Genomic DNA, 27,053 nt, shown 5'->3' on the forward strand with positions numbered 1-27,053 from the left:
GGGGGGGGGGGCCGGCCCTGATCTCCCCCCACGGGGCCTGGTCTGGAGTCAAGATCTCTCGTTTTACCTCCACCCCCTTATTCCAGAATAGCAGGCGTTAGGGGCTCCCCGACCCCCTGGCGGAGCCTCAGCCTGTGAGGGGCAGGAAGGGGCACTTCCTCTTGCGTGAAGGCAGAGCAGGGACCCCGGACACAGCCCCCGGGCCTCCCTCCCAGGGAGAGCAGAGCACCCATGCTTCAGGTCCGCGCCCACCAATGAACGGGGAAGGGGAAGGGCAGGGTCGCAGGTGACGCCGGAGCTTTGTCCGAGGCCGGAGGAGGGGCCCCCAGTCAGTCCCGGGGGGGACGTGCGGTGCCAGGAGCAGCGGGGGTGACTTTGTGGGGGCCATTGGTGGGAAGGGAGCAGGGCCTTTTCTGTCCCCCCCCCCCAGGCTCTTTAGAGCTACTGCGGCCCGGCCAGACCTCCATGCTGATTCCCCAGCTCTCCCCAGGCAGAGGGGAAAAGGTCCTCCCGGGAAGGAGGGGGCTGGAAGGAAGCATCATCCCCGAGGCTCAATGGGCTGCTGGCAGGAGGCTGGCAGGGCCACATCACCCCATGCAGGCTGCCATAGCAACCAGGCAGGACCCACCCCCTTCTGGCTCTTCGGAGGAGGAGGGGGTCAGAGGTAACTGGCGGTCAGGCCGCCCAGATGGGGGGGGTCGGGTTTAACTCCTTCTGTTCTTCCCTATGGTCCAGTTAGGATGGGGGGGGGGGGTTTGGACCAGGAGGTGGAACTTGTCCCAGGGGCTTTGGGCCCTGAATGGGGGGGGGGGGGGCAGCGGTGCCGGGCTCTGCCTCGGGGAGCCCTTGTCGGGTGCCTCCGGACGACCACAGGGGAGGGGGCTCTGCCCGAGCTGGGCCCAGAGCCTTCTGCTCCTCCGCCCATGGAACGCTCCGGGCTGCCCCCTCCCCAGAGGGCATCGGCCGGAGCTGGCCCCTGTGCCGGGAGGGCGGCGGGAAGGGGGCCGTGGTCTCGGGCCCAGCTGGGGGGGGTCTGGGGTCCACAGCTCCAGGGGGGTCTGAGGCCTCTGGGAGAGCCGGGAGAAGGGGGAAAGGGAGGGATGGTGAGGGGGAGAAACAAAAGGGAGGCCAAGGGGAGGGGAGAGGCAGACAAAGGGGAAGGGGTGAGGGGGAGGAAGGGGCAGGGGATAGGAGGTGGGGGTGGCAAAGGGATGGAAAGAAAAGGGAGAGGAGGGTGTGTGAAGAAGGGGGAAGAGGGAGGGGGCTAGGCCGGGGGCCTTAGCCCCTCCCCGGCAGATCAGGCCACCCGCGGCCTTGGGGGCTGTATAAGGCTGCGGGGGGAGGAGAGACTCGCTCGGAGACTCGGAGCTGGCCAGGCCATGAGTGCCCGGGGCTGCTGGCTGGGGCTGCCGCTGCTGCTGACCGCCGTGGCCGGGGGCCTGGGGGCCGCCCCCCACCGGGCCAAGAGGGGCTTCACTTACCCGGGCACGCTGTGGTGCGGGGCGGGAAACAACGCCGAGAGCTACGAGCAGCTAGGTGAGGGGGCAGAGCGGGCGCCCGGCCAGGGGGTGCCCTGGGTCACAGGTCACAGTTCGCGGCCTCTGCCCGAGGGCTGGAGGCGCAGGGGACGGGCCAGCAGCTGGGCAGCGGGAGGAGGCGGCGCCGGGCGCAGTCCTCGCCCTTGGGGGGCAGGTACTGGAAGGCGCAGGTTGGGAGGGAGGCGGGGCCTGGGGCCTGGGGGCACTAAGCTCCCGCCCCCTCCCCCCACCAGGGGAGCTGGAGGAGACAGACAGATGCTGTCGAGAGCACGACCAGTGCCAGCAGGTCATCCACCCCTTCACCATTGGCTACGGCCACCACAACTTCCGCTGGCACACCATCAGCCACTGCGACTGCGACGCTCGGTGAGCCGGGGGCCTCGGGTCGAAGCGGGGGTCTCGGGTCAGTGTGGGGGCCTCGGGTCGAAGCGGGGGTCTCGGGTCGGCGCGGTGGTCTCAGGTCGGCACGGGGGTCTCGGGTCGGCGCGGGGGCCTTGGGTCGGGCCGGGCCCTCCCACCTCGAGGAGGAGTTGGGTGCCCCAGGGGGCCCCTGGGTGGGGTTCCCTGCCTCGGGCTCTGCTTCTCAGTCCCCTCGGAGGGGGGTGGGGATGGGAGGGGCGGGGGCCAGGGGCCGGGCTGAGAGCTGGGTGTCTGCAGGCTGAAGGCGTGCCTGCGGCAGGTGAACGACGCGGCGTCCCGAGCCGTGGGCCAGGCCTTCTTCAACGTCATCCAGGTGCCCTGCTTCGAGCTCACCTACGAGGAGCAGTGTGTGGAGCGCTACTGGTACGGCTGGTGAGTGTGGCCGGCGCGGGGGCGGGCCGCCCTCCTGGCCCCCTGTACTGGTGCCCTCCCTTCCCTCCGCAGGTGCAAAAGCTACGGGCCCCGGCCGCGGGCAGTGCTGCAGGATCCCGCGCTCTACGAGTTTGGGGGGCCCACCCTCCGCGTCCCGCCGCCCGGCAGCACCACCCCCCCGGGGCGTCCCCCCCGAAGCCGGAGGGTCCGGCTCCCCACGGCCACTCAGGGTGGCAAGGGCGCCTGGAAGGGGAAGAAAAAGGAGAAAAGGACCAAGAAAAAGGGCCTCTCGCTGACACCCCCTGGCTGGGAGCCCCGGCTGGGCAGAGAGCCAGAGGAGGGGAAGAGCTCTGTGCCCCCCGGCCAGGAGGGCGCGGCCCCGGACTGGGGCGCCCAGGACCGCGGCTCTAACGACATCCTCCAGGATGAGCTCGAAGCCGAGGGGCCGGCAGGGCCTCCCAGAGCGACCGAGGTCAAGGCCATGGGCCGGTCAAAGGGGAGGAGGAAGGGGCGTCGAGGGAGGAACGGGCCCGGGAAGAGCGTGGCGCCCTCGACGGGGCCGAGCCTCAGCTGAGGGGCAGCGGGCACCAGGCGCTCTCCCTCGCTCCTCCCCTGGCACCGGTGCCCGGGCAGGGCTTTCTGGTGGCTGTCCAGGGGCTGTCAGCTCCCGGGGGCTCTGTGGAGAGGGCCGGGTGTGAGCGGAATCCAGATGAAGCCACAATAAAAACTCTTGGGGCGGAGCCCCACCCCCAGGGGCACGGCCTGCTTTCCCTCAGCTCGGCGCAGGGAGGGGCCAGGCCGAGTCTGCCCAGAGCTCTTTGGGGGGCTACAGCACTAACAGCCCCTCCCCTCTCCCTCTGCTGTGACCCCGAGGGAGGAAGCGAGAGCTGATAAGGACGGGCAGAAGGCCAGGGCCGGCCAGTGGCAGTGACCATTCAGCAGGGATGGGCCCAGTCAGGGGAGCGGCGCAGTGTGGAAGGCACCAGAAGCAGCCCAACGGCCCAGGCTGGGGTGGGGGGCAGGGGCCTCTGGAGGCCAAGGGCAGCCCCTCTCTCCCTGGGTGGGGGGAGGGCTGGCCCACTTTCCCAGGCTTCTCTAACAAAGCTGGGAGGAAGCCCATGTACACGAAGCCCCCAGAGGCCAACCGCGGTGAACAAGAAAGTGTGGGGAGGAGACTGGGATGGGGCCCAGTGCCCCGCAGTGCTGATGTCGCAAAGAACGCCTAACAGTGGGGGCCGGGGCAGATCCTGGTGGTCCCGGAGGGCGGAAGAGCCACAAGATGCCTTTTCACGGAGGATTCCCCGGCTCGGGAACAGCACCGGCACCCCGAGGCGACAGGGCAGACCCCGAGTGGGCACCGGGCCGCCCAAGCTTTTTGAGGGGCCCCGGCAGCTGGAGAGAGACGCGGCACCACGCTCTGTAGAAACACTGTTTATTCCAATGGACAGGGCGGAAGCTGCAGTGAGGGGCGGCCATGCAGCGGCAAGGCGGGTGGGGATGGGGAGGGAAGGGTCGCCCCGACTCTCCTGCTCCGGGGAGCGGCTGCCACCCCAGCTTTTGGCTTCAACATCAGGTAGTTTTCCTCTCTTCCGGCCCTCCCCTAACCCGAACCCCTCCCTGAATAAATAGCATCTCCTGCAGAACTGGAGCCCGGGGGCGGGGGAATGTCTCTTGTCGGGAGAGCCCGGCGCCCCACGTCGCAGCCCCGACTTGGTGGGGACAGGAGCCCGGAGAATGACATGGAACACACTCCTCCCGGCCCGTCCTCCATTCCCCGCCCGAGACGGGGGTCAGCGTGGGGAGGCCTGCCACCAAGCACCTGGACTCGTACACACGGGTGACCTTCCCATCACCCGTCCAAGCTGACCAGCATGGAAAATGTCACGTCACGCCATCAAATGGACAGACCGGAGTTCTGGGAGAGGGCTTGGCCGGCCCCGCTCAGCCCTGGAGGTGACCCGAGTCCCAGGGCGGGCTCCCTAGCGGTCCATCTCATCCAGCAGCGGCGTGGCGTCGCCCGCGATGGACATGGGGGTGCTCTCGATCATGGGGCTGGGGGAGGGCCGAGGCGTGAGCCGCTGCTTCTGTTTCCGACGCTCTGCCTCCTTCTCCTGCAGCCACTGCTCTGCCATCTTGCCCCAGTCGATGGCAGCATGGCTGTTGGACCTAGATGCCAGAGAAGCAGGGGTCAGGGCTGCCCACCCATAGCCCTTCCCTGGTAACCATCAGGACCCTCTCCCCTTTAAGAAAGGTACAGCGGAGGGGGGACTTGCCGGCAGGCTAACTTACTTTTTCCCCCTCCACCCCCCAGATCTCTAGAGGGCATCAATCCAGCCCGATTTACGGGAGGCTCGTCTGCCTCGGGACACCCGCCATCCCCCCTCAGCACTCTCAGTCCCATGGACTCACTTTGGCTGCTGCCGGTGCCGCGAGCTCGAGGACGGCTGGGGCTGGGCCTGGGCCTGGGTGGACTGTGGGGTGGTGTTGGCTTGTAGCTGGTGGTACTGGGGCGTGGTGATGGGCTGGCTGGGGGTTGTGTACGAATAGCTGGGCGTCATCAGCGGCGTGGCCACGGGCTGCTGGGCCGGGGTCGGGAACACCTTGGGGAAGAGAGGGGAAGCGGAAACGTCGATGGTTACGGGACAGCTTGGCTTAGATCACAAATAAAGGGGCAAAAAAGAGCAAGATGCTGAAATGAAATAAAGGGGTGGGGCTGTCCATTCTGGGTGACCCTGAGTGTACCCCGAGATGTTCTAGGCTGCTCCCCGAGGCCACAAGCGCAGAGCAGGTGCCAAGGGCCCCTCCAGGGACTCCCTCACCCACTGAGGTCCCAGCCCCAGGTCCCTACCTGGAGCCTGACCCTGAAGAGGAGAGCAGTGAGATGCCAAGACTTCTCCCCACTAACCCCCCAATCTCTCTACCAAAAAGGGCTGGGTGGGGGAATGGTGAGGGACAACACGGCTGGGAGGAGCTCCCGTCATGGTCGCTCTAGGAAAGCCACATGAATAGCTCCTGGCCACAGGGCGCATGGGGCCTGAAAGGTGTGTGCCCCGTGGGGCCCCGGCCCCGAATCACTCACATGGTAAGCACTGCTGCCACCTCCGCTGCCGCCATAGCCATACTGGCTGGAGGCCCACTGGGCAGGGGTGGCGTTGGGGTTCTGTCCTTGGCCAGTCACAGCAGCGATGGCACTGAACATCTGCGAGGTCATGTTCTGGGGCAGGGCATTCACTGCTCTGGTCAGATCTGGGGGACCGAGTGTCAGGTGAGACGAGATGCTTTGCTGCCCCTCCCCCCATCCCACCGCCCAGTGCCGGGACCACCGTTACCTGCGAGGTTGATGTTGGCAGGGGTGGCGTTGATGGAGGCCGGCGTTCTCGTCCTGCTGCTGCTGCTGGGCGTGATGCCTGGCGGAGGGCAGGGTTTGAGTAAAAAGCAGCTTCCTGAGCTCCCGCCTGGTGGGGGCTGGGTGGAGTTCTGTCCCCCAGCCCCGAGTCTCGGACAGCTCAAGAGCGGGAGCGGAGGACCTTGGCCTGGGTGGCAAGAGTGGGGATGACCCTAGTGAGGTCCTACAGGAGGGAAGGGGGAGGACTCACCTGGCACAGGGTCTTGGTAATGATCCTTAAACCAGCGGAAGAGGCCATTCACAGTTGGGAAGACCTGGCCTCGGTACCGGAAACCTTCTGGAGTCACACTCACATATTCTATCCTGGAGTTGGCAGAGACACAACCCATTAGGCACCAGGAGAGACGGGCCTCACGCCAGGCGGGCGAGCATTGGGTGGGGGGGGAGGGGAAGGTCGCTCAGCACACACTGGGGAACAGTGGCCACGGATCAAAACGGCAGCCCTCGACTCCTTCTCCTCCCACGAGGTCTGTCCCTGAGAATTCAGCCCAGTCACAGGCACACGCGCGGCAGGATGGGACCAAAAAGCACACCTGGCTCAGCCGCCAAGCTCCCTTCTCACTCCAGCCTATTCCGGCGCTCACCTGGGCTTGCCCCGGGGTTGGTAGCCCAGCAGGAACTTGCCAGGCAGCTCTTTACAGGCACAGATGAAGTAAGGAATGAAGGTGGGCTTCTCCTTCTTGGTTTTGATGAGCAGCTCCTCTAGTTTCTAGGAGCAGAAAGGGAAAGACAGATGACAGGGAGGATGGCTCAGCATTCCTTCCAGTGGTCTCCAGTCACCCCTCTGCTCCCAAGGAGGGTATATCCGAGTTCCTTCTGTGCTGAAGGTCTCAAGGCCCACCTGGTGGTCAGCTGACCCCTGAGCGTGGCAAAAGAGCTCAGCACTGTCAGGTCTCTATCCTGCACTTTTGGTGAGGGCTGCCCTGGAACCTCCCCAGACCACATCACCCAAGCTTGTCTCTCCTTCAGAATGATTTCGCTGGGGACGCCATTAAAAGAGGGTCTCTTTCTTTTTTTTAAATAAAGCATATAATTTTAAAATTCTTCTACATCACCCCACCCAGTTCCCAACCAGCCTCTTCATGACTACCTTGATGATCCAATGAGACTGAAAAACAAAAGGTTACAAATGTGTACAATCATGGTCACTGCCAGATTCCACTGCCCCTTCCCTCCCCCAAAGAGAGGGGGGAAAAGCTTCCATTTGCACCAAATTCATGAGCTCTCTGTCAGAAGGTGGGCAGCAGCATGTTTCAGCCCTTTGGAATCATGGCTGGTCATGTCGATCAGTTACTAAATCTTTCACCGGTAGACGACTTTTTCAATATTGCCGTTACCGTATAAATGGTTTTCCTGGTTCTGCTTGCTTCATTCTGCATCAGTTCAAATGTCTTCCCAAGTTTCTCTGAACTTTCTCTTCTCTATTTCTTCTTTCTCATTCCATCATATTCATAGACCTTAACAGCCATTCCCCAATTGAGAAGAAACACTTCAGTTTCCAATTCTTTAAAAAGAGCTGTGACCAATAGTTTTGTATATACAGGTCCTTTCTCTCTCTTTGATCTCTTTGAGACCTATTACCGAGCACTACTACTACCTATTACTATCTGGTGGTCGGCTGACCCCTGAGCATGGCAAAAAAGCTCAGCACTGTCAGGTCTCTATCCTGCACTTTTGGACCCAGTCCTATCACTGGGTCAAAGAGCATAGTCTCGGGCAAGGTTCCAAATGTTCTCCAGAATGTATGGACTATTTCACAGCTCCATTAACAGTACAATAGTATTCCTATTTTCCCAATCTTAATCAATTTCTTATCTCAGAATTGTTTTGATTCATATTTCTGTAATTATTAATCATTTAGAACTCCTTTTTATGTGGATATTGACAGCCTGGCAGGTAGGTGACACAGGGAATAGAGTGCCAGGTCTGAAGTCACGAGGACTCATCTTTGTAAAGTTCAAATCTAGTCTGACATTCAGGGCTGTGTGACCCTGGGAAAATCATTTCACCATTTGTTTGCCTCAGTTTCCTCATCTGTAAAATGAGAGGGAATTAGAATTGGGCATGACTGAAACAACTGGACAACAACAAATTAATGGCTTATTCAGATCCTCTTAACCATTTAATAACTGGGGAATGTCTTTTTATTTTTGTAAATTTGACTCAATTCTCTATATATTTTAGAAGTGAGACTTTTCAGAGAAACTTGTTGCAAAGATTTGCCTCAATTTTTGCCGCACTGGTTTTGTCTGTACAAAGACTTTGAAATTTTATATAAAGTATCCACTTTACTTCCCATAAACCTCAATATTTCGTTTGTTCATGAACTCCTCCCTTGCTCCACTAATTTGCATATATCAAGCTTTATATCTTGACCTTATATTCCTCTATATGAATTGTTTTTATTGTTTCTAGCTCTGTAAAGTAATGCTTTGATAGTATGGTATGCCATACATGAATGGATACATGAATAAGTAAATTGAGCCATTCTTTAAAGGAGATGCATGGCCTGCCAGGACTTACCTTGCGATCCCCGCCACCACATTCCTGGTAATACTTGTGGTTAAGAAGATCTCGAGCAAAGGATGCCATGGGCTGGACATAGCGGGCAACAATTTCATCCAGGTCCTCAAACTCCTACGGGGAACAAATAGGAAGGGTCCAGGCAATCATGGTTAGAGAAGGGACAAGCTCCCAGAGTCCATATGTGGTCTAGCCACAAAAGTGCTCAGCCAAGGCTTAGAAATACTTATTCCTAGCACTTTGCTGTGGCTTGGCTTCACCAAAGAAAAAGAATAGTGCCCTCAGTTTCTCCATCTGTGTAGCCAAATGCCCACCACCTTCTTTTATTAAAAACTTGGTTAGCAGTTCCTTAGATAAAAAGAAATATGACAGTGATTCTTACTCTAGTGTTTGGGAATACCAGAGGACTCAGCAAAAGGCATATGGAAAGACTTGTTCCCCAGAGAAAAAACTGGGGGTGAGCTGAAAAATCACTAGCATGCCAAAAGTAAACAAGGAAATACAGAGACATTACCAATTTAAGGAAGGAGTGACTTTGATTTGCTGCATCAACAGAGATAGGTCGTGTTTTATAAACAAGGGGATATTACCAGGTGATCTTTAGTGATGGCCATACTCTCCTGATGCCAGCAAGTAGATGGACAGAGATGGCAGGCTGAGCCCGCAGGCAGCCCTTACCTCACTGTTGATCCATAGGGTGGCACCCAAGCTAAAGGCATTTTCTTTGCCCTCTTCCCGGACATCCACGTGCTGATAAATGCCATCGCTGACCTTCCAGGTCACCGTGAGGTGGTTCTCCCCTTTACTGCTTGGCCGAATAATCACATCACCCTGGTCCATGGTCTCCATCATCTTTTCTGCTTGCTTAAAGTTAATATTATGAAACGATGGATGTGCAATCACTCGCTTAATGTATGCTGTGAAGAAAAAAGGATGCAAATATGAGCTTGCTAGATAGGAAGAAAGAGGCATGAGACCAAGCACAAGTCTGGGAAACTGAGGGGCAGGAACAGATGCTGGTTGTAATTCTCTCAGATGCTTAGGAACATCTCTCAATTTCTCTACGAAGTACACTGAATTCACTCATCGCACTGCAGAGGACTGACCTATACTGGACACTCCCTCAGAGAAGTGGTGAGAAGAAGCAAGTTCCTGTCCTCGGAGACCTGCATGTGCCTTTACAGCCCTGAGCCTCAGCATTCCCAGCTGCAAAGTACATAGAACTCCTTCCCTACTAGGAGATTGGGAAAAGAGGAAAGACAGGTGTCTGGAGTTTCATAAAAAGGAGCCACTATGGGTAGGGTCAGGAGATGCTCACTGGTCCTCTGCTGCTTCCTCTTGGCGTCCTCTTCCTGCTTGTGGTCAGCTGCTTCGGCGTCAAAGTCATAGTATGTGTCTTTGGGCAGCTTCCATTCGTTGTTCTTGTCCATGAGATCAGAGGTGCGGCAGGTCAGGTCCGCACTGAATTTCTCGATGTCGATTTTCATGATGCGGCAGTGAACGGTCATCCCCACCTGGATAGACAGGATGGTGCCTCGTGGGTGTCTCCCTCCTGTCCCCTCCCTGGACCCCTGTCCCAAGCAGGCCCACAGCTGACAGGTGCCCAGGCTGAGCCCCATGCAGTTCCAAGTCCTTCCAAGCCTCTTGAACCAGAACACTCACACAGCTACATCCACGTGGCCAAAATTAGTTGACACCACGTAGTTAGAGTGGGGAGGCATGTGAAACCCTCCAGTCCAATCCCTTCAAATGTATCGACACTTTATTCATATCATGTCCCAAATTAAATTACAGGCTGTCTGAGGGTGGAGACAATGTGGCAATTTTTACCCTGCTTGAGTGTCTAGTACAAGCATTGAATGAGTTTGATAAACATTGTTCAACAATGCAAAGAAAAAGATGTAATCTAGCTAAAAATAAAAAATTAACATTAAATTTTCAAGACCATTTTCTGCATATCAAACGCTCCAAAAACTTGACCCCAAAACTGTCAGAAAGAACAAAATTATCCTCTTCCCTCATCCACCTAAGCCTGCCCAATTTCAGAACTATTAGAGAATATAAACATTCTTAATCAGCATTAAAAAGTGCTTGATAAACCAGAAAACACTTTTATTCATCAACCTTTTGACGTAGCTAAGTAGCACTTCATGGGTCCTTGTTACAGAAGAGGAAACAGGTTAAGGAAGGGGAACAAGCCTAGTGATTGAGCCTGGATTTGAAGACCCCCCCCAACCTTCATCTCCAATGCAGCCTTTTAGACAAAAGAAGTGAGTAAAGAGGGCAGCTTGCTCCAGAGTAGAAGTGAACTTATTTCTGTCATCTGTGGACCCTGCTTGAGGCAGCCCCTGACCATGTAGGGAGCTGGGGGGGGGGGGGGGGGGGTGGGGGTGGGGGTGGGGGAGAGACAGATGCTCCTTCCTCTCCATGAGAGAGGCGAGTTAAGAACAAATAAGGAAGGCAGCAGGACCCCTAGGAGCCCAGACCTTTCTTCAAGTGGTCCTGGATATAAAGTGATTTTTCAGTTGTAGCACTCTATCACCTACCTTCACCCGCTCCTCAGGTCGCTTCACTACCTTGTCACTGAGAAACTTTGTAGGGATAAAGCCGGTGACCCCATTGTCCAGTCGGGTCTTGACACCAATGGCCTGGCCTGGGCATGAACCGCTATCAAAGTGGTTCCAAACCTGAAGGAGTGGAGTGGAAAGAGAAATACTGACCCATAGGTTTCCTACTGCATTCCCACTTTACCCTCCATCTTCCACCTCATGGAGTGTTTCAGATGGTGATGTAAGAGCAGTGGTGGTCCAAAGGGCAGGGATCTCCCTGAACAATAAACCTGGTGACTACCTAAAATGCATGCCTTCCTCTAGAGCTTATGCCCATTCACAACCTCCTTTAGGTTAAACAAGACATTTAAAAATGAATTTTTAAATTAACTTAAGTCCCTCCTGATATGCCTAAAAGCCTTTTCATTTTGCTTTGGATCTGGCAGATACACCCAGGAAGGCACTAAGAGTCCCATTTCTCCTTCTGCCAACCTTCAGCCTATGAGTTACTGTCCAAAGTCCTTTGTTTCTTCATTTTGGGATCTGATTTTCGACTATGGGCCCTGCACCTCCCTTCTAACATACTTTCCAGATTTCTACCCATACGAGAACTATGATCAAATGAACACGGTACTGGGCTGTGTGGACTCTCCAAGACACTGGGACTTGGCCCAAGAGGATCAATGAATGGCTACAAACCTCACTCAGCTCAGGGAAATTGTCCTGCTGGCAGAAGGGACATTGCCATAGCCCTGTCTCATCATTGCGGATTGCCTGGTCATAGCTCTCGCCTTGTGGACGTCTGTGGGCAATTCCCGTTACGTTGCAGATGATCAGTTTTCCTGGAGGAAAGGGAAAGAGAAGACAAAATCTCATTAAACTCTCAATCGAGTATCAACATTCATAAGTGCCCACTCTTCTATCTCTGAGAGGGAGAGGCAGGAATGAATTAATCACAATAACCTGAAGTGGGAATTGAAATCCACATAAAGTAACTCTGCCATGTAGAACACAGCAAGCCAGAGCTCCAACTGGGTAAAGACTTCGCTGTCTTTCTGTGGTGATAGAACTCTCTCCCACTTCCTGGGCTTGCCTAGTTCAAGCTATGTGTTTGGTGTAATGGCTGGGACACAGCAATCTCTACCCCATTACAAATGGGCCCTTGAATTGAAGCCTACCAATGTAGAAGGTTTCCGGTGTTTCCTTAGTCAGCATGTTAAAGACTTCCTCGGTATTGGGAGAGCGGTAAGCTGTCCGGAGATCCTTATACCTGCAACTCAGCTCAGCACGGATGTCGTAGAGAGTGATATGTTTATCACCATAGCCCTGCAGAGAAGGAAGATTGTCACTGGACTGACAGACAGCTGTCTAGGTAATATGCTGACCAGTTCCAGCTGAGATGGACTGTTCATTATCAGTTCTCTCTTTTCTGCCTTCAAATGTATATCTTCAAAATAAACTCACAAGGGAGAAAGTGACCTGTTACTAGATTTCTGAAGACAGGAAAAAGATAGTTTAAATGACAAGCTTACTTTCAGAATTCTCAGAAGATAATAGCTTACTTAACAAAGTAAGCATGTAGGTGACTACATGTGCAATTCTTTACCTATAAAGATGATGTTCTGACTTACTGTCAGTAGGAAAAAATATTTCTGGAGTTCTTTTATTCCACAGTGCTGAGTATCAATCTAGTATTGCCTGACAGTATTCTGCTGGTATCCCTTTTAGATAGTGCCCCGTGTATTTGTGATCAGAGCTAGAGGCAGTCCTCCAATCACTGGCACTGGGCTCCAGCCTGCTGAGCTAGCAGGCCCAGGCAGTATCTGGTGCATCCTCTGGGGCACAGCGAGGCTGGAAGACTTGTGTCTTTCTGCAAGGCCATGCCAGTGATGAGTGCTCAGTATCCAAACTCGTGTAGGATGTTCCACCTGGCTAACAACGCTCACCTGCCTCTCGAGCTCTTCAGCAAAGGCATCAAGGTCCAGGTCCTTGAGTCGTTCTGGGTTCTCCAAGATTTCTTCTAAAGCTCCGGCAGGGTTGGCATCTTCAGCAGACTCATCATACTCCAGAGCATCCACTGCCATCTTTCTGGCCCATTCATAGGTCTCAGGATGGACTCGGGAACCATCCAAAACCTCAATATATGAATCGGTGCTAAAGGAGAAGAAACAAGAAATGACTTGCTCATCTCTTCCAGGATTTTATGCCATCTTACTCTCTTCGCAAACCATCCCAGATCAAGGTCTTGCAAGGTACTCACATTCTGTTGTATACAAAATCTATTTTGCCATTCACTTCTACTGCTTTAAGAAAAACGTTCCCCTCTGATGGGGAATGAGTTGCCAGCTTTAGGGACAAAGTGGCCAAAGTTTGGTAGCCAGCTCTGTGGGCCCTTGGGACCAGCAAGAGAGCACATCCAAGAGCCCCAGTGACTCGCCCTGAGGATGTCATCTGAGCAGTTCAGCTCATTTTCCCCCATAGCAGCCGTTTCTTTACTCTACCCTTGGCCACACCACAGAACCAGAGGAATTTCTCCTACATCTGTGGATCTGAATCCAGTTGCTTCCTCCTTGACAGCCCCAGGATCTCATTCTCCCCTGCCCCCCACTCTAACAAAGAGTAGTCAGGAAGAGATTAAAGCTGCAATACAGTACACCCCATAAGAAGCAGCTAACCACACGAAGCAGACCCATTTAAAAATGCCTTATGGTGGAGGGTTTAAGTTACAGCCAAGGCTGGTCTGAATAGAGGCCACACTTTCTCCTACTGAGGAAGACTTTTAAAAAACCTGCAGTACCTCCAATCAGGGGGATTTTTCCAGGTTTATTTATTTACATTTTTTTCTTTTAGAGAGATCTCTCATTTTAGGAATGCAACTTATACTTGAGCCAACATGAGGAGGATAAAAAAATCACTTTATTAATTTTGTGATTTTAAACTTTGGTGCAATCTGCTTAAGAAGGCTACTTTAATAACACTGTGTCCTGATATAGAGTATATAAAAGAGTTCACCCTTTTGTAGCATTCTTTTCCACAAATATATATATGCATATTTTTAATGACTAGGAGCTTCCTGTGCAAAGCAGTCTGTTCCATTCTTGTCTGGCTCTAATTTTTAGAAATATTTTTATACTGCAAATTGTTCCCCAGTAATTTTCACCCAGTAGTACTAGTTTGATCCTCTAGAGTTACACAGAAGGCATCTATTCCCTTCTTCACATGACAATACTTCTGGGCACCGGACAGCTTCTATTTTTACAGTAGATTTACATTGATATTTATACTTGTTTCACACTGAGCTATCCATGGCTAGCCCCAATATGGAGACTCAGCCGTGACTTATACTCACGCTGTACACGTATGGCAAATCTGCCTCTCTCTAAATTCTATCCAGTGCTACGCCTATGACAGGCGCTCCAAATGAGGCCAGCAGATGAAGGAATGGGCAGTAGAGCACCTCCCTCTCTTCCCTTTCTTCAAAAATGACTTTAAGGCTCTCGTTCCATCCCAGCCTTAGGAGACTGAGGCCTTATCACTAGTCAGGCTGAAAGGAAGTGAAGCAAGATTCCATCTCAAGACCACAGGCCTTAGCTTTCCTTTAAGGAATAAATCTCTTTTGTAATGGGCGAATCCATGAGGGATTCTGACAGTTGTTCAGATGTTTCAGTCACATCCTAATCTTTGTGACCTCATTTGGGTTTTTTTTGGGCAAAGATTGGAACAGTCTACCACTTCCTTCTTTATCTCATTTTATATATGAGGAAACTGAGGCAACCAGGGCTAAGTGACTTGCCCAGAGTTATACAGCTAGTAAGCTTTTGAGGCTGAATTTGAATTTACAAAGATGAGACTTCCCAAACCTTGGACCCAGGTCTCTAGTAAATACTGGCAAATAAATGGCCATCAAATTTTTTTTACCCTGCCAAATTCTGGGATTGCAAAGCCAAGTTTCTAATAGAGGCAAAGGCTAGGAGTAGGAAAATTTGGTAGGCAGGGAGATGGGGCAGTGGCAGCAATTCTTGTTGGGATTCAAGATTATCTTCTAGTTCCCAGGCCTAAAGAAGCACTGGAAAAAATGCCTGAAGTCTTTAGGATTTTGCTTAAAACTTCCTCTAGATCCAAGGATCAGATTAAAGGGGAAAAATCTAGCCATCTTGAAGTATTTTCTGGAGCTCAGAAGATACCTCTCACAGGTAGAAAAAAAAGTTCTTCATTTCTGTTTCAGAATACTGCATTTTTGAACAATACAATTCAAACAAAAAGCCTCAACAATTATGATCCTGTAGGATGTCAAAGAACATGTGAAAGGCTATATTTGGAGGGGAGAAAAATGGAAAGATCTACCTGTCACCCAAGGAGGCTGTATCTATCTTCAGAAAACCTGCACAGTTCATGAAGACCTTGGGCCCCATGTGGCACATGGTGACTAGCTGGGTCCGGCTCTCCAGGCGAGTATTGTTCTGTTTCAGAATCTAAGAGGAAGATGAGGGAGAAAGAAGCCTGATATAAACTTGAAGTGCCTCCCTCCCTCTTCTGCTTCCAAGATTCTGTCCACCCAGATGTTCCATGTAACTAGAGCCAACTGTCATTTAATTTATATCCTGGATTTTAAAATCAAGGTTCAAGGACATCCCTTATAGGAAGTGTTTTCTGAATAAGTTGGGTCTGGTCCTTACCTTTAGAAGATGGGTCCCTTTGCGTGGCCCCAAGCCACACACATACTGAATCAGGGCCTGGCTGTAGGGATGGGCAATTGCTCGGTTGACATCAACACCAACCTCATTGACTCGATTGATGAACTCGCAATATAAGGCATTGAGCAGCTCCTCTTTCACCACATGTTCCTGGAGGATGCCAGACACAAGGTATATCCTCTGTTGAGTCTCCTCTTATATATTAACTCCCATAAAAATCTATTCTTACCTGTAAAGGGTGGAACTTAAGACAAAGAATATCCTCATCTGTGCTGCACACCTGTGCAAATTCAATCAAGGGGTCTTGGATGCGTCGGGCCAGAGACACTGCTTGTCTCAGAACTGGGGGGTAATCTCTGAATTCCGCCTAGAATCAAATTCACAGTCAACAGAGAATATTCCAACTGAGACTGAGCCTCTTTTCCTATCCTCAATAAAGTAGCAACAAAACATTGCTGACTCAGGGAAGTTGCTTGCTTTCTTCTTCCAAAGCTCTTGGTTCTCCATTCTGCTGGGTCCCCAACTCTAAACTCTGCCATTTGAGAAAGGAGCTACATGATCAACATGGAAGAAATTTCTGCTTGAACCAGAAATGGATTGGATCAAATATTTCTGAAATTCTTTGCTTTCCTCTTTACTTTTATCTAGGGTTAGGGAAAATGTTACTTGAAGGGCTCTGAGGGATGATGGAACAAAAGGTATTACCTCAGACTTTTTACTGTTCATATACAGGATGGCCAGTTCATTGTCTACCATCTCCACTCCAATAGATGACAGTTGCTGGCCTTGGTCAAGCTCATGCACAATTCGCTTCACATCTTCAATCATCATCTGAGCATCTCTGGAGGAACAGACGGCATGAATTACAGCTGTGATCATAGGTATTTTACTCTGAGAAAAGTATCTGTAGGTCTTTGGATAGATTCTCTAATTAAACTTCATGATTTGCTATGGAAATAAGTAGCGAAAGCAGAAAGTCTTACAAGACAAAAACAAAACAGTTCCAAGACCCAAGAAGTAACAAGGCAGTAACAAAGCATCATGGATCAGGCCCTAGATCCCCTTTCAAAGCTGGTATTAAAACATAAACGATATAGGAAGATAGATATGGTAAGCCTAAAAGAACAAACTCTGCTCAAGAATACTTAGGCATCAGACCTACCGTGTCCTGACTGACCCACCTGTTCTCGCCTGCTATAGTTACCACGTGTGGTTTCTTGTTCAGAAGGAATTTCTTTAGCGTTTCAATGTCCTGAGCCTAGGGTGAAAGAAAGCTGGAGCTGAATGGCCATTGTGGGATTGAAGTAATTTTCTTCCCCCATCCTCCCCACCAGAAGGACTTCAAAGAATCATGGAATTTAGAGATGGTAGAAGAGGTCACTTAGTCCAAGCTTCTAACCAAGGCTGGAAGACTTCCAGTGATACAGGAAGCTCAATACTTTACATAGGTCTTTTTGACTCTTGGATTCTTCCTCCCTCCCCCAAATATCTTTTTTGTTTTTGCAAAACAATCATTTCTCAATGTCCTCTCTTCCTGGGGTACTATCACCCCAATCTACACAAGGAATGGCTGGTTCTCTGTATTGTGAAAAAAACTGTCTCCCTGTAACTTGCATCATCTGGCCCCAGTTTTGTCCTCTAAGATCACCCAGTCTAAGTCCAAGCCCCAGTCACAGTAGCTCTCTGAGGATCTAGGGATAACCTAGGAGGCTGTTCTTAGATCTTCCTCAGGCTTAAGAGCCTTGATTTTTGCACCATCCAGCTGTTCCACCCTCTGATTCAAGCTATTTTCATCATAACACTAAGATGTTATTTGCCACCTATCACAGTGCTCCTCCCTTTTCTAATTACATGTGTGAGGCTGGATTTTTTTCTTTTGCTTCAACTAAAACAACATCAAGCAAAAGACTGAATGCAAAAACAGGAGAATCCAGGTGCCTTCTGTTAAGCCACACATTAGGGAGATTTGCAAAAATATGACAAGAAAGTTGCTATTCAATCCACAAAATTATTTTGATTTTCTTTCATAAAAATTTTATTTACATAAACATATAATGGGTTTATTTTTAAAGGAATTCTGAAAATGCACCGGTCTTAATTTCTAATATGATAAATGATGATAGATATAAACAAAAGTTCTCTGGGGTCCTCTACGATTTTTAAATGTAAAAGCGTTCTGAAGCCAAAAAGACTGAGGATCACTGACCTAATCTCTAAGTAACCTCATTTTGTCTACTCCGTGTCCAAAAGGCATTAATTATCTCTTACTGATTGTGGACAAAATCTGTCTCTTATCATACAGCACAGCACTGGCTCATGCTAAACTCTGATGTGCTTCACCAGGCTCTCTTAGGGAACTTCTTGACAAGGTAGGGCTCCCTCCCTCCCTCAGCCTGTATTCACACAAAAGACGTTCTGAACCCAAATGTAAGAATCTGGCATTCATCTGTTCAACTTAATCTTGTTCATTTCAAACTGCTGAGATTTTGTTTTTTTAATTATGACTTCATTTAACACATTGCTTGGATAGCTTGTAGAGCCTGAGTATTTGTTTTTAAAAAGGGAATTAACATTTTTCTTTAGGAGTAAAGATAAGCCAGCTTTTGTAGAGCTTCCCAGTTTATAGTCACTTCCTTCACAGGCCTGTGGGGCCTTCACAGTGCCATCAAACTCACTTCCATTTGAGAGATAAGGAAAACAAGGCCCAGGGTCATTAAAGCATGACCAGCTCCCAATCCTACAGATAATCTGTGACAATGCAGGAATTCAAACTGAGATAATGCTCCAGAGCCAGCAGTTATTTTCCCTAGCTTCTGCAACATGTTCAAACAGAAAGATTTTTATCAAGGTAATAGGAGACTGAGGGCAAACTAGCAAAATCCAAGATGCTTCTCCTTAGAGAAAAAACTGAAGAGCTGGGGATAGTAATGTTCTGCAACACCTCTGCCTTCCTGCTTCAGGGACAAGATGATCTCAAGAACTGCAAACCCCAAGTTGACACAAACTTTTTCTAAAAATGTTCTAGGATAAGGGTTGGCAACTGGCCAGAAATGGACTTTTTACTTTTAGATGTCACCTAAAGCCCACAGAGGCCATACTTCCCCTGGGAAGAACGAGGAGGCCAAAGGACAGGAAGAGGAATAAGACCAATGAGAGTAGTCCTGCAGATAAGGTCTCTCAACAGGAATCATCACTTACTTTTTTTTCCCGCTCTTCTTCCCTCCACGCAGTCCTCCGTTTGGTAAAGTGAGGCAGCCGTAGGAAATCTGTTACTTCTCCCTCTCCATTGACCAAGGCACAAAACACGGGGTGGTCTCTGGCAGAAAGAGGGGAGGCTCATGACCCAATGCTGAACAGAACGGGAGGCCTCAAAGGCATAGGGAGAGGCTGGGAAGTGGGTGGAAGCAGATACCTGGCAGAGGAGAAGGCAATCCCTAGCACCCGGATGCCTTTCCCTTGGTTCTCATCCATAAAATCATCATCTTCCTCTACCTGTTGGTCAGGTCGGTAGGGGGCCACCTTCAGCCAATTGTACAGCTTCCGGCTACAAGCCTAGGATGGAAAAGAGCACTATGACAGACTGAGAACAGACCTGTGTGTGGTGCCAAACCCGGTGCTTCACAGACAGACAAAGGTACCCTGCTGAATCCGTTCGGGCACACAGATACAGACAGCCACGCAAACGCAAAACAACTAAGAGCTGGCCTGGGGGCCACTGAAGCAGGAGAAAGTGTTGGAGGCAAGTGCAGGACCTTGTGCCGAGTACCTTCCTGGCCTTGCTCTCCTACCACTTTTCACAGGGAAAGAATAGGAAGGCCAGAATCACCCAGCTTCTCCTTTGGCCCCAAAGCGAGCCCCCAGAGATGGGGAGCTGCCTCTGGTCCTGCTCCTCTGGTGAGCCACCTCACCTTAATGACATACTCTTTGGCTTCGGCCAGCAGCTTATTCTTGAGCTCTTTGGCCATCTGCACATAAAGAAACTGCTGCAGGGCTCGCTCGATGGCCATGGTCCGCTGCCGGTTCCACTCTTGCACCTGGTGGCTAAACTCGTCCCGATAGTAGAACTGCTTGATCTCCTCAAAGTATGTTTGGTCACTGCCATAGCTGGAGGACGAGAGGACAGGGTTTTAGGGGGAAGGTGAATTGGAGGAGACGCTTCGTGAGACAGAGTTCAGCAGCCAAGAGGTGGCTGAGTAGTCCTGGCTCATGTTCACCAGGCCCTTCTGGCCCTCAACAGATGGGGATCCTTGGGCTTTATCTCTCCCATCACCAGTTGTCTCCCCCACGGGGCAGGCCAGGGACTCACCCCTCAACTCCCTTCATGTCGATGCTGATATCAATGGTGAGCAATCCCTCCTCTTCAGCCAAGCAGGTCTTGAGAAACTGGTCGTCTCGAAGTTCTTTCACAGGCTTATTCTTCAGATACTTGAAAGAGTAGGCGTAATGGGCCTCATCAACATCCTACATGGAAGAGACGACGCCATCAGACCTGAGAGCAGGTCACTTAGTGACAAGTGACGTGTGCAGCGCGAGCCCAGGCTGGTGGTCTCCTGACCGCCGCCCCTGGGGTCGAGATTACTCAGGGATATCTCAGGATCACAGCAGCGTTCAGAACTCTCAGTCACTCACCTTCTTGCCCTTCTTAGTTGGGGTGATGTTAACTTTAGCCCTCTCCTGGAAGGTCTGTCGAAGCACCTGCCGGACAAGGGGCTCCCGGGCAATCTGCAGAGCCACCATATAGCGAGCACCCTCTAGTACTGCCTCTGGGGTAGGGAACTGACTGTGAGAAGAGGACAAGGAGAAAACCAGTTAGTGCTGCACCCTGACACAATGCTTGGCTGACCTTAAAAATCTTAGTCTTGCCCCTCACCCCATTTACAGATGAAGAATCTTGGATTCAGGGAGCCTGAATGATCTGCCAAAAGTCTCGAAGCCAGGCGCAGAGCCAGGCCTGGAACCCAGATCCCTGATTCCCAAGTCAGTCTTATTTTCACTCACTCACTAGTGTTCTGCCCCCTCCCCACCCTAGCCTCTTCTCCTCTGTGCTTACCTGCACACGTAGTCCTTTGCCAGTTCCAGGGGCTCAGCAGGGAACTGCTCTGTCTCATGCCGCTGGTAACTGTCCCGGAGGTTCTCCCCAAACTGTTCTGGGGTAAGCCCAAATTTCTTGGCCAAGCCATCTAAAGAAAAGGGCGAGGATTAAGTGAGTAATATGTCACCTAGATGAGAGAATTCATTTGTTCTTCAGATTCTGGTGGTGAGGTCTCCAAATCAGAGAACTTTGCAAAATGCAAAGAACTGGTACTCAGCACAGTAGCGCAAGGAGGAAGATGTGGTTCTAACCTAGGCCGGCGCTTTGGCAGATGGTGTACATGTCTCGGCGGGAAGCCTGCTTCAGCTCTGGGCCCTTCTGCTCATCCTCCACTTCTTCCCCTTCACCTAGTAAGAGGAGACATTTGGGATGTCAGCGCTCGGTCCCCAAGCCCAATTTACTGCTTTTGTGCCGGTGAGGAGGAATACCACTCCCGTGGAGGGTCCTGCCCAGAGGGGGTCTCACCTTCTTCTTCATCTCCATCCTCCCGGGTGCGCTTTAACTTCTTCCGGCTGGCCTTGGCAGCGTTCTGCATCTTTGGGATGTCGCGCCCATAGTATAGTAAGAAGTGATTGTAGACATCCTTCAGCTCATCCATTGACTGTACATCTTTCAATCTGGAAGATACAAGAGCCAGAGTCACCCCCAGGTGCCACACCAGGGGAAGGGTGGCAGAGATTGTGGCTGGGGAGCACTGTGCCTGGGCAAACTTGAGGATGGGAGCTGCAGACCTCACCTCTCCATATCTGTGGTGTCCAATGCCCTGATGCCGTCAGCCAGGGGCTTGTCTGGGTCGGCAGATATCTGCTCATACTGATAGGCTTGCATTTTCTCAAAAAGCCGCGTCAGATTCTCTTTCCGTATCTTTAACTGTGTCCACTGAATGAGAAGAGGACAAGGATCAGCACCCTAACTTCTGTGGGTTTGGGTGAAGCCAGCCCTAGGCTCCACATCCTCACTGTTCGCGGACCAGGCCACAGTGTCTCTCCCTGTTCCTGGGGGAGATGCAGACACGTACCTTTTCATCCCACTGCCACACCCTCCACAGGTCATTGATGTGCAGCTCAGGTTCTACATATTCCTTTCTGTAGAAGGCAATGAAAGGTACCTGTGGGAGCAAAAAGACACCATAGGCTGTCACCTGGGGGGCAGTTCTTGGGAGGAAGTCTGAGTGGGTTTGGGTCTGTTACCAATGCTACCTTCAAATACTCTTTTCCCTGGCTAAAGGATTAGACACAGCGGCAGCGGTTTTGCTACTTCTCACTACTCTTAAAATCAGATTGCTCTTTCTACCCGCTTCTAAGACATGGGAAACCAGGCCCTTCCACATCCTTCAAATGGAACTGCTGGTCAGTAGGCCATAGGCTGCTAGGACTCATGACAATACCTCAAAATGCTGATTGCGAATGAAGCCCAGGGCCTCTTTGATCTTCTGGATAGTGCTGGGGCCTTTTCGATTGAAACTACTGACCGGCTGCCCACGGTCCAGGTAATCTGAGCTTTCCTGGCAGAGGGAAAAAAAGTAAAACCAATAAATGAAGACAAGACAATAAATGCAGACAATCACTTTCTGGAGAGAGGGGCCAACCCACTGAATTTACTACACTTTATGTTCAACAAAGCACCACACATATCAGGTGTTTAGTGGAGGCTTCCAGAAGATGATACACACTCGTCCCATTCTTTTCAGCCAAATATTTCAACAAAGTCTTTCTCCCAATCTCTAGACTACCCTCTCCCCCATAATTCTTCTCGGTCCCTCTTATCACAGACACACTACCACACATAGACATATACAGAGCTGTCTGACTCTGAGTAGCTGGTTTATTCCAAAGCCCACAGGGGAAGAGCTACCAAACAGTCTGTATTCTGGCAGGGATGGTAATGCTAGTACCTGGAGTGAAATGGTTGGTGTTGCAAAGGCATTTCGATAGATCCAATCGGCTTCTTCTTCCAGCTCATCATCTTCAGCTGCCTTGACAGGGATAGAGCGCAACTGGAAAGAGGAGATTGGTGGTAGTTGTGCTTACAGAACAGAGCAGACACTTAAAAAGTACTGACAATGACTGTACTTCACATCCTTCAAAAGATAGTGCTATCTTTGGGAAAAGATGCAGAACTACGTGGGGCTATCTACTGCTAAGAATTGAATCATTTCTCTCTTCCCTGCCCTGCCTGTCCCCCTTGGGAGACAGGGTCACCCATACCATTCTGGATCAGATTCTCTCATTTAATCTTTCTCCCTTCAACAAACATTCCCAATTCCACCCAAGCCAGGTTAAGGTAGAAGACAGACTCCTCCTTATAGGACTTCAAAGGCTAAGCAGTGCTCACCTGGAACCTCTCAGGCAGATCTGTAGCTCGGATCTCATTATCCTGGTCTGTCAGGTGGCTGCTCTCCAGCTCACTGGGTTCATACATCTCAAAAATGCTTCGCCGACTAACTCGCTTTTTGGTGGTCTTTTTGGGTCGCACCCGGATTTCACCTTCTGCCTCATCGTCTTCATATTCATATTCCTCTTCCAGCTCCTCATCATACTCATTGTACTTCTCAAACTCATCATAGTCAAAGTCTACTCCAAAGATTTCCTGGGCCTCTTGCAGGGCCCTGTGAAGAAGGTAAGAAAGCTCTGGTGAAAGGGAAGAAGCCACTCCCTCATGTTCCTTTATTATGGTACAAGGACACTAGGAAGCCTAGGAAGGGAAGGACGTACAAAAGATCCATGTCCACTGGGGAGAAGGGCTCAGGTGAGGTATAGCTAGAGCTATAGACAGATTTTTGTCTATAAAAGAATGGCAAATAGTCCAGTCACCTATTCAGGCCCATGCTTTCTTTATATGAACATAGGGGAAGGTTCACAGCCTGCTCAATGGTCAGTCTTTGCCAATGCCCTCAGATTCCTGCTTGCTTTAGAGGAAGACCACTTAAGGCAAAGAGGCAGCCAAAGTAATAGCAGCCATTCTGGCTTTTGGTGTGGCCAACACTCCCACCTTGCCAGAATATTGCCCAGCTGGTCCTATTCAATGACTGATCACTTTATCACCATCTTATCCAAATGTAATGACATCACTTACGCATCTGTATAGCCTGGAAGTTTTTTCCTCCATTTGGGTTTCTTAAGAGGCTGTCCATCATCATCCACTATGAAGTCATCAATATCTAAGCATGGAAGAGAAGTATAAGCAGCATGTTTACATGATGACAGTGTTTAGAAGTCAGTGACTCAAGTCCCTCTTGAGTTGAAGAATCTCAACATCCTAAGAAAACCACTTTATACACAAAAGCTATCTGTCCCATAATGAAGCTTTTAAGATCAATTGCAAAATGGAGCAAATTCCTATAAATTTCAGGGGAAGATAGGATTTGGTGATATCCTAAGAAATCTTACAATCTCCTGCCACCAATTTTTGACATGGTTCCAGTGGAAAGATGCTTGTCTCACTGACACTATGGATTTTTCTTTTTAGAAGGATATTCTTTCCCCAAAAAGAAACAGGGAGTTTTGTGACAAGTACTGTGCTGAATGGTCTCATTGTGAATAATATCGAGCCAGAACCTTAACAGCAGTTACGCCATCCACTTTATTATTGCTGACCAGAAAAACTATTCACCTGAAATCATCTGCCAGTTTCCTTGACTCATGCCACCTACCTGATTCTTCATCCTCTTCCTCCTCCTCCTCTGGTGCAGCCATGGGGGCCTCCACAGCTTCCTGTCCTTCTTCTCCTTCACCATCTTGAAAGATTTCCTCAGCAATGGCCTCTTTCTCATGCTCCTCTTTCCCATATTCTTCCTCTTCATCATCCTCATCATCGGACATCTTTCGGACACGCCTGAACTTTTGCTGAGGGTGAAAGGGCCTCCGTTGTTAGGGTGTGTTGGGTCTGACGTGAGGATTCTTCCCTCTCATTCATATACAAAATGTTAGGAAGGAACATCGTGGCATCTCTTTTGCCCTTCCTGCCCTTGAGTCATAATTCATGGCTTAAAGTCTCAGCAGAGTCCTCACCCTGAGCTTCTGAGATCTTTTTACTAACCAGGGGCCCTGTGCTGGGAAACTGAGGCCACATCTCCCTGGCCTAAGTGGCTCTTTTCACAGCTTAACTCTGCCCCCAGCCCAACCCTTGCATTCAGTGTGCTAAGTATATTTTCCTTCCCCTCTAAAAAGAACAATGAATAGGCTTGCCCAGGAGGAGTGGGGAGGTGGGGGGGGGGGGTCCTCTTCCTCTCCCAATTCTAGGAAAATGCATGGTGTCCTACTTACCCGTTTGACTTTGACACCCAAGTTTTCTTCAATGAGGTCAAAGTCATCGTCTTCCAAGCGGTCATCAAAAGCTGCTGAAAGAGAACGGCAGTATTCCCCTCAGGTTTGGGCTCTCCCCCTTTTAAGCATGTGACCACCACCCCCCAGCCTCCCTCTTACTCTCTCTACTTACTGCGCTTCCGCTTTTTGTGTCCCACATCATCCTCAGAGTCTCCAGAATCACTGGCCTCATCTTCCTCTTCTTCCTCTTCATCGTCATCATCATTGATGAAGCCTTTCAAGTTCCCTTGTTCATCCTGGTCATCCAGGTTCTCCTCCTCCTCTTCTTCATCTATGAAAGGTGTGTTTGTTACTCATCACAATTGAAATAAATGTGTCTGTTACCTTATGTAAGGCTTGTCTGCAAGACTGGGGATTTTAGAGCAAGAAAATAAGCCCAGTGAAACAATGCTGCTCTTTTTGTTTCACTGCAGAAATGGGACAGAACATCCTTGTTCCCTAATGATCAGGATTTAGAGAGGATCTTCTCATTGTTAAGTTTACTCTTCTTGTCATAAGTGAGAGTAGCACTGCCTATGGCTCCAAATCAGTCTAGTTCTTTACAATTCCAAGGGAAGAGAAAGGACTGATTTCTTGGGCAATAATCTTCTTCACAAACTTGTTTTCTCATCCTTACTATATATCATACAATCTTTTTTTAACCCCAAACATACCTCCCACAATTTTTCCTTTGCTCTGATAAAATACGCTTTCCCCTGACTTCCCCCAAAGCCCTCCTAAGAGCTCTACTTTCTCTACAAGCCCAGCCAGGTTTACTGGATTAGATACTGCCAGGCTCCACAAAAAGCCAAATGAAACACACAGGAATGAGTGCAAGGCCTTTCACAAAAAAGAAAGCAGCCTTTTGTCTGCAGGGTGCCCAACATGGAGACACACTTACCATCTTCTTCTTCTTCAACGAATTTCTTGGTGACCCGAGGTACCACCTCTCCCTCATCATTGTACTCTTCCTCAGATTCCTCTGCCTCACTCTCCACAAAATCAGACATGGCTACAGCTGCTCACACAATGCTTCAAGGAGATCTGATGAAGAGATGCAGGCTGAGAACCAGGAATTTTGTCTTCCCTAGAGGTTCTTAAACCTGCTAGGAGGGTGAAAGCAGAACCAAGACTCTCAGTCTTGGAAGCTATTTGCAGCCCTTGTCTCCACCAAGATAAACTCTTCCCTGGGGATAGGCTGGTTGCTAGGAGCTCACTTAGATGGCCTGGCTTCCATTCCTCCTTTCTTTCATTCTCTACTTTGGATATATATATCCCCTTTCTTGCCCAGATAATTTTCATTGCTATCATGCCACCTGACCTCTAATATCTTTAAGAACATGGCTTAGATAGTTGGGGTATAATGTAGGGATCCCCATCTTACAGATGGACCTCGGCTCCTTTCTCTGTAAAATGATAGGGTTCAATTAGATCTCTCGAAGGTTTCCTCCAGGATCAACCTGTCTGTTGCAATCTTAGCTCTTCCTCCTCCCCACAGGAACTTTCTGCTCCAGCAAGATGAGTCTCCTTAATGTCTCCTGAGCATTTCATGTGTGGGGTCCCTAAATCCCTACTGACCTATCCAATGCCTACCTTGCACTGACGTCTCCCCTCATCACCACACAACATAATGAGTTCTCTCTTCTGAATCCCTCAAATACTTGCTGACTCTTCCACTTCTTCAGAAACACTGATCCAAAGCCTCCTATCCACAGTGTAGTTACTACACTAGGCCACTAGAGGAGGAACAGGAAATATCACATAGGCCTTGCTCCTAAAAAACTTACATTTTATAAAGGAAATAAGACCAGAACACATATAAACAATAAAATTTAAAATATGGTTAAATGCATAAAACAGGTATAAAGTATTGAGAGTTCATATTCAAGAAAGATTACTATAAATCTGAGAGGCTAGAAACTACGGGGGATGTTGGGGCAAGGTTCTCAGAAAATGGGCAATTTTTTTTTTTTTTTTACCAGTAGAATTCTAATAGGCAAGGATGGGAGGCCATTCTAAGCACAGGGGAATATGTGAAGGGTGAGACATAGGAAAGCACAGGAAGTGTTCAGTACAGTTATTGCCAGGGATAAACGGGAAGTCGATGCTTGTTTGCAGTTAGAGGAAGATTTCTGAAAGCCAGAATCTGGGCTTT

The 27,053-nt window shown here is 50.3% G+C and overlaps 2 protein-coding genes across 5 annotated transcripts in view; one reads left to right on the forward strand and one right to left on the reverse strand.

Moving 5' to 3' along the window:
- Positions 1–769: 769 nt before the first annotated feature.
- On the forward strand, positions 770–3,085 carry PROCA1 (protein interacting with cyclin A1). 2 transcript variants are annotated; one of them, XM_051992314.1, is made up of 4 exons: positions 770–1,536; positions 1,772–1,904; positions 2,196–2,321; positions 2,403–3,085. In XM_051992314.1, exons 1-4 carry the CDS (start codon positions 1,380–1,382, stop codon positions 2,902–2,904), a joined length of 918 nt encoding a protein of 305 aa, XP_051848274.1. In that variant the 5' UTR covers positions 770–1,379; the 3' UTR covers positions 2,905–3,085. The 2 variants fall into 2 exon arrangements, with proteins under 2 accessions (XP_051848274.1, XP_051848273.1); XM_051992313.1 differs by having other exon boundaries at positions 1,013–1,536; positions 2,196–2,330.
- A 663-nt stretch (positions 3,086–3,748) lies between these two features.
- The window catches only part of SUPT6H (SPT6 homolog, histone chaperone and transcription elongation factor), a 31,126-nt gene continuing 7,821 nt past the window's right edge, over positions 3,749–27,053 (reverse strand). Inside the window, exons 1-37 of one of the 3 annotated variants that reach the window (XM_051992302.1) lie at positions 26,492–26,624; positions 25,800–25,942; positions 25,032–25,190; positions 24,860–24,933; positions 24,247–24,439; positions 23,670–23,754; positions 22,929–23,202; positions 22,489–22,590; positions 21,982–22,098; positions 21,613–21,702; positions 21,331–21,473; positions 21,060–21,211; positions 20,846–20,941; positions 20,553–20,682; positions 20,132–20,282; positions 19,809–19,963; positions 19,411–19,606; positions 18,915–19,054; positions 18,701–18,818; positions 16,684–16,760; positions 16,208–16,343; positions 15,732–15,869; positions 15,485–15,652; positions 15,153–15,280; positions 12,755–12,962; positions 11,987–12,134; positions 11,508–11,650; positions 10,806–10,946; positions 9,578–9,773; positions 8,938–9,176; positions 8,260–8,373; positions 6,321–6,445; positions 5,927–6,039; positions 5,660–5,737; positions 5,410–5,576; positions 4,740–4,930; positions 3,749–4,496 (exon numbers count right to left, since the gene is read on the reverse strand). In XM_051992302.1, coding sequence (XP_051848262.1) covers positions 4,310–4,496; positions 4,740–4,930; positions 5,410–5,576; positions 5,660–5,737; positions 5,927–6,039; positions 6,321–6,445; positions 8,260–8,373; positions 8,938–9,176; positions 9,578–9,773; positions 10,806–10,946; positions 11,508–11,650; positions 11,987–12,134; positions 12,755–12,962; positions 15,153–15,280; positions 15,485–15,652; positions 15,732–15,869; positions 16,208–16,343; positions 16,684–16,760; positions 18,701–18,818; positions 18,915–19,054; positions 19,411–19,606; positions 19,809–19,963; positions 20,132–20,282; positions 20,553–20,682; positions 20,846–20,941; positions 21,060–21,211; positions 21,331–21,473; positions 21,613–21,702; positions 21,982–22,098; positions 22,489–22,590; positions 22,929–23,202; positions 23,670–23,754; positions 24,247–24,439; positions 24,860–24,933; positions 25,032–25,190; positions 25,800–25,908 — 5,181 coding nt within the window. In that variant the 5' untranslated portion in view covers positions 25,909–25,942; positions 26,492–26,624 and the 3' untranslated portion in view covers positions 3,749–4,309. Of the gene's footprint in view, positions 4,497–4,739; positions 4,931–5,409; positions 5,577–5,659; positions 5,738–5,926; positions 6,040–6,320; positions 6,446–8,259; positions 8,374–8,937; positions 9,177–9,577; positions 9,774–10,805; positions 10,947–11,507; positions 11,651–11,986; positions 12,135–12,754; positions 12,963–15,152; positions 15,281–15,484; positions 15,653–15,731; positions 15,870–16,207; positions 16,344–16,683; positions 16,761–18,700; positions 18,819–18,914; positions 19,055–19,410; positions 19,607–19,808; positions 19,964–20,131; positions 20,283–20,552; positions 20,683–20,845; positions 20,942–21,059; positions 21,212–21,330; positions 21,474–21,612; positions 21,703–21,981; positions 22,099–22,488; positions 22,591–22,928; positions 23,203–23,669; positions 23,755–24,246; positions 24,440–24,859; positions 24,934–25,031; positions 25,191–25,799; positions 25,943–26,491; positions 26,625–27,053 lie in introns of those variants that run through there. The other 2 variants (XM_051992303.1, XM_051992301.1) reach the window with 2 other exon arrangements.

Source organism: Antechinus flavipes, chromosome 4 (assembly GCF_016432865.1).
Source record: "Antechinus flavipes isolate AdamAnt ecotype Samford, QLD, Australia chromosome 4, AdamAnt_v2, whole genome shotgun sequence".
Taxonomy (NCBI): Eukaryota; Metazoa; Chordata; class Mammalia; order Dasyuromorphia; family Dasyuridae; genus Antechinus; species Antechinus flavipes.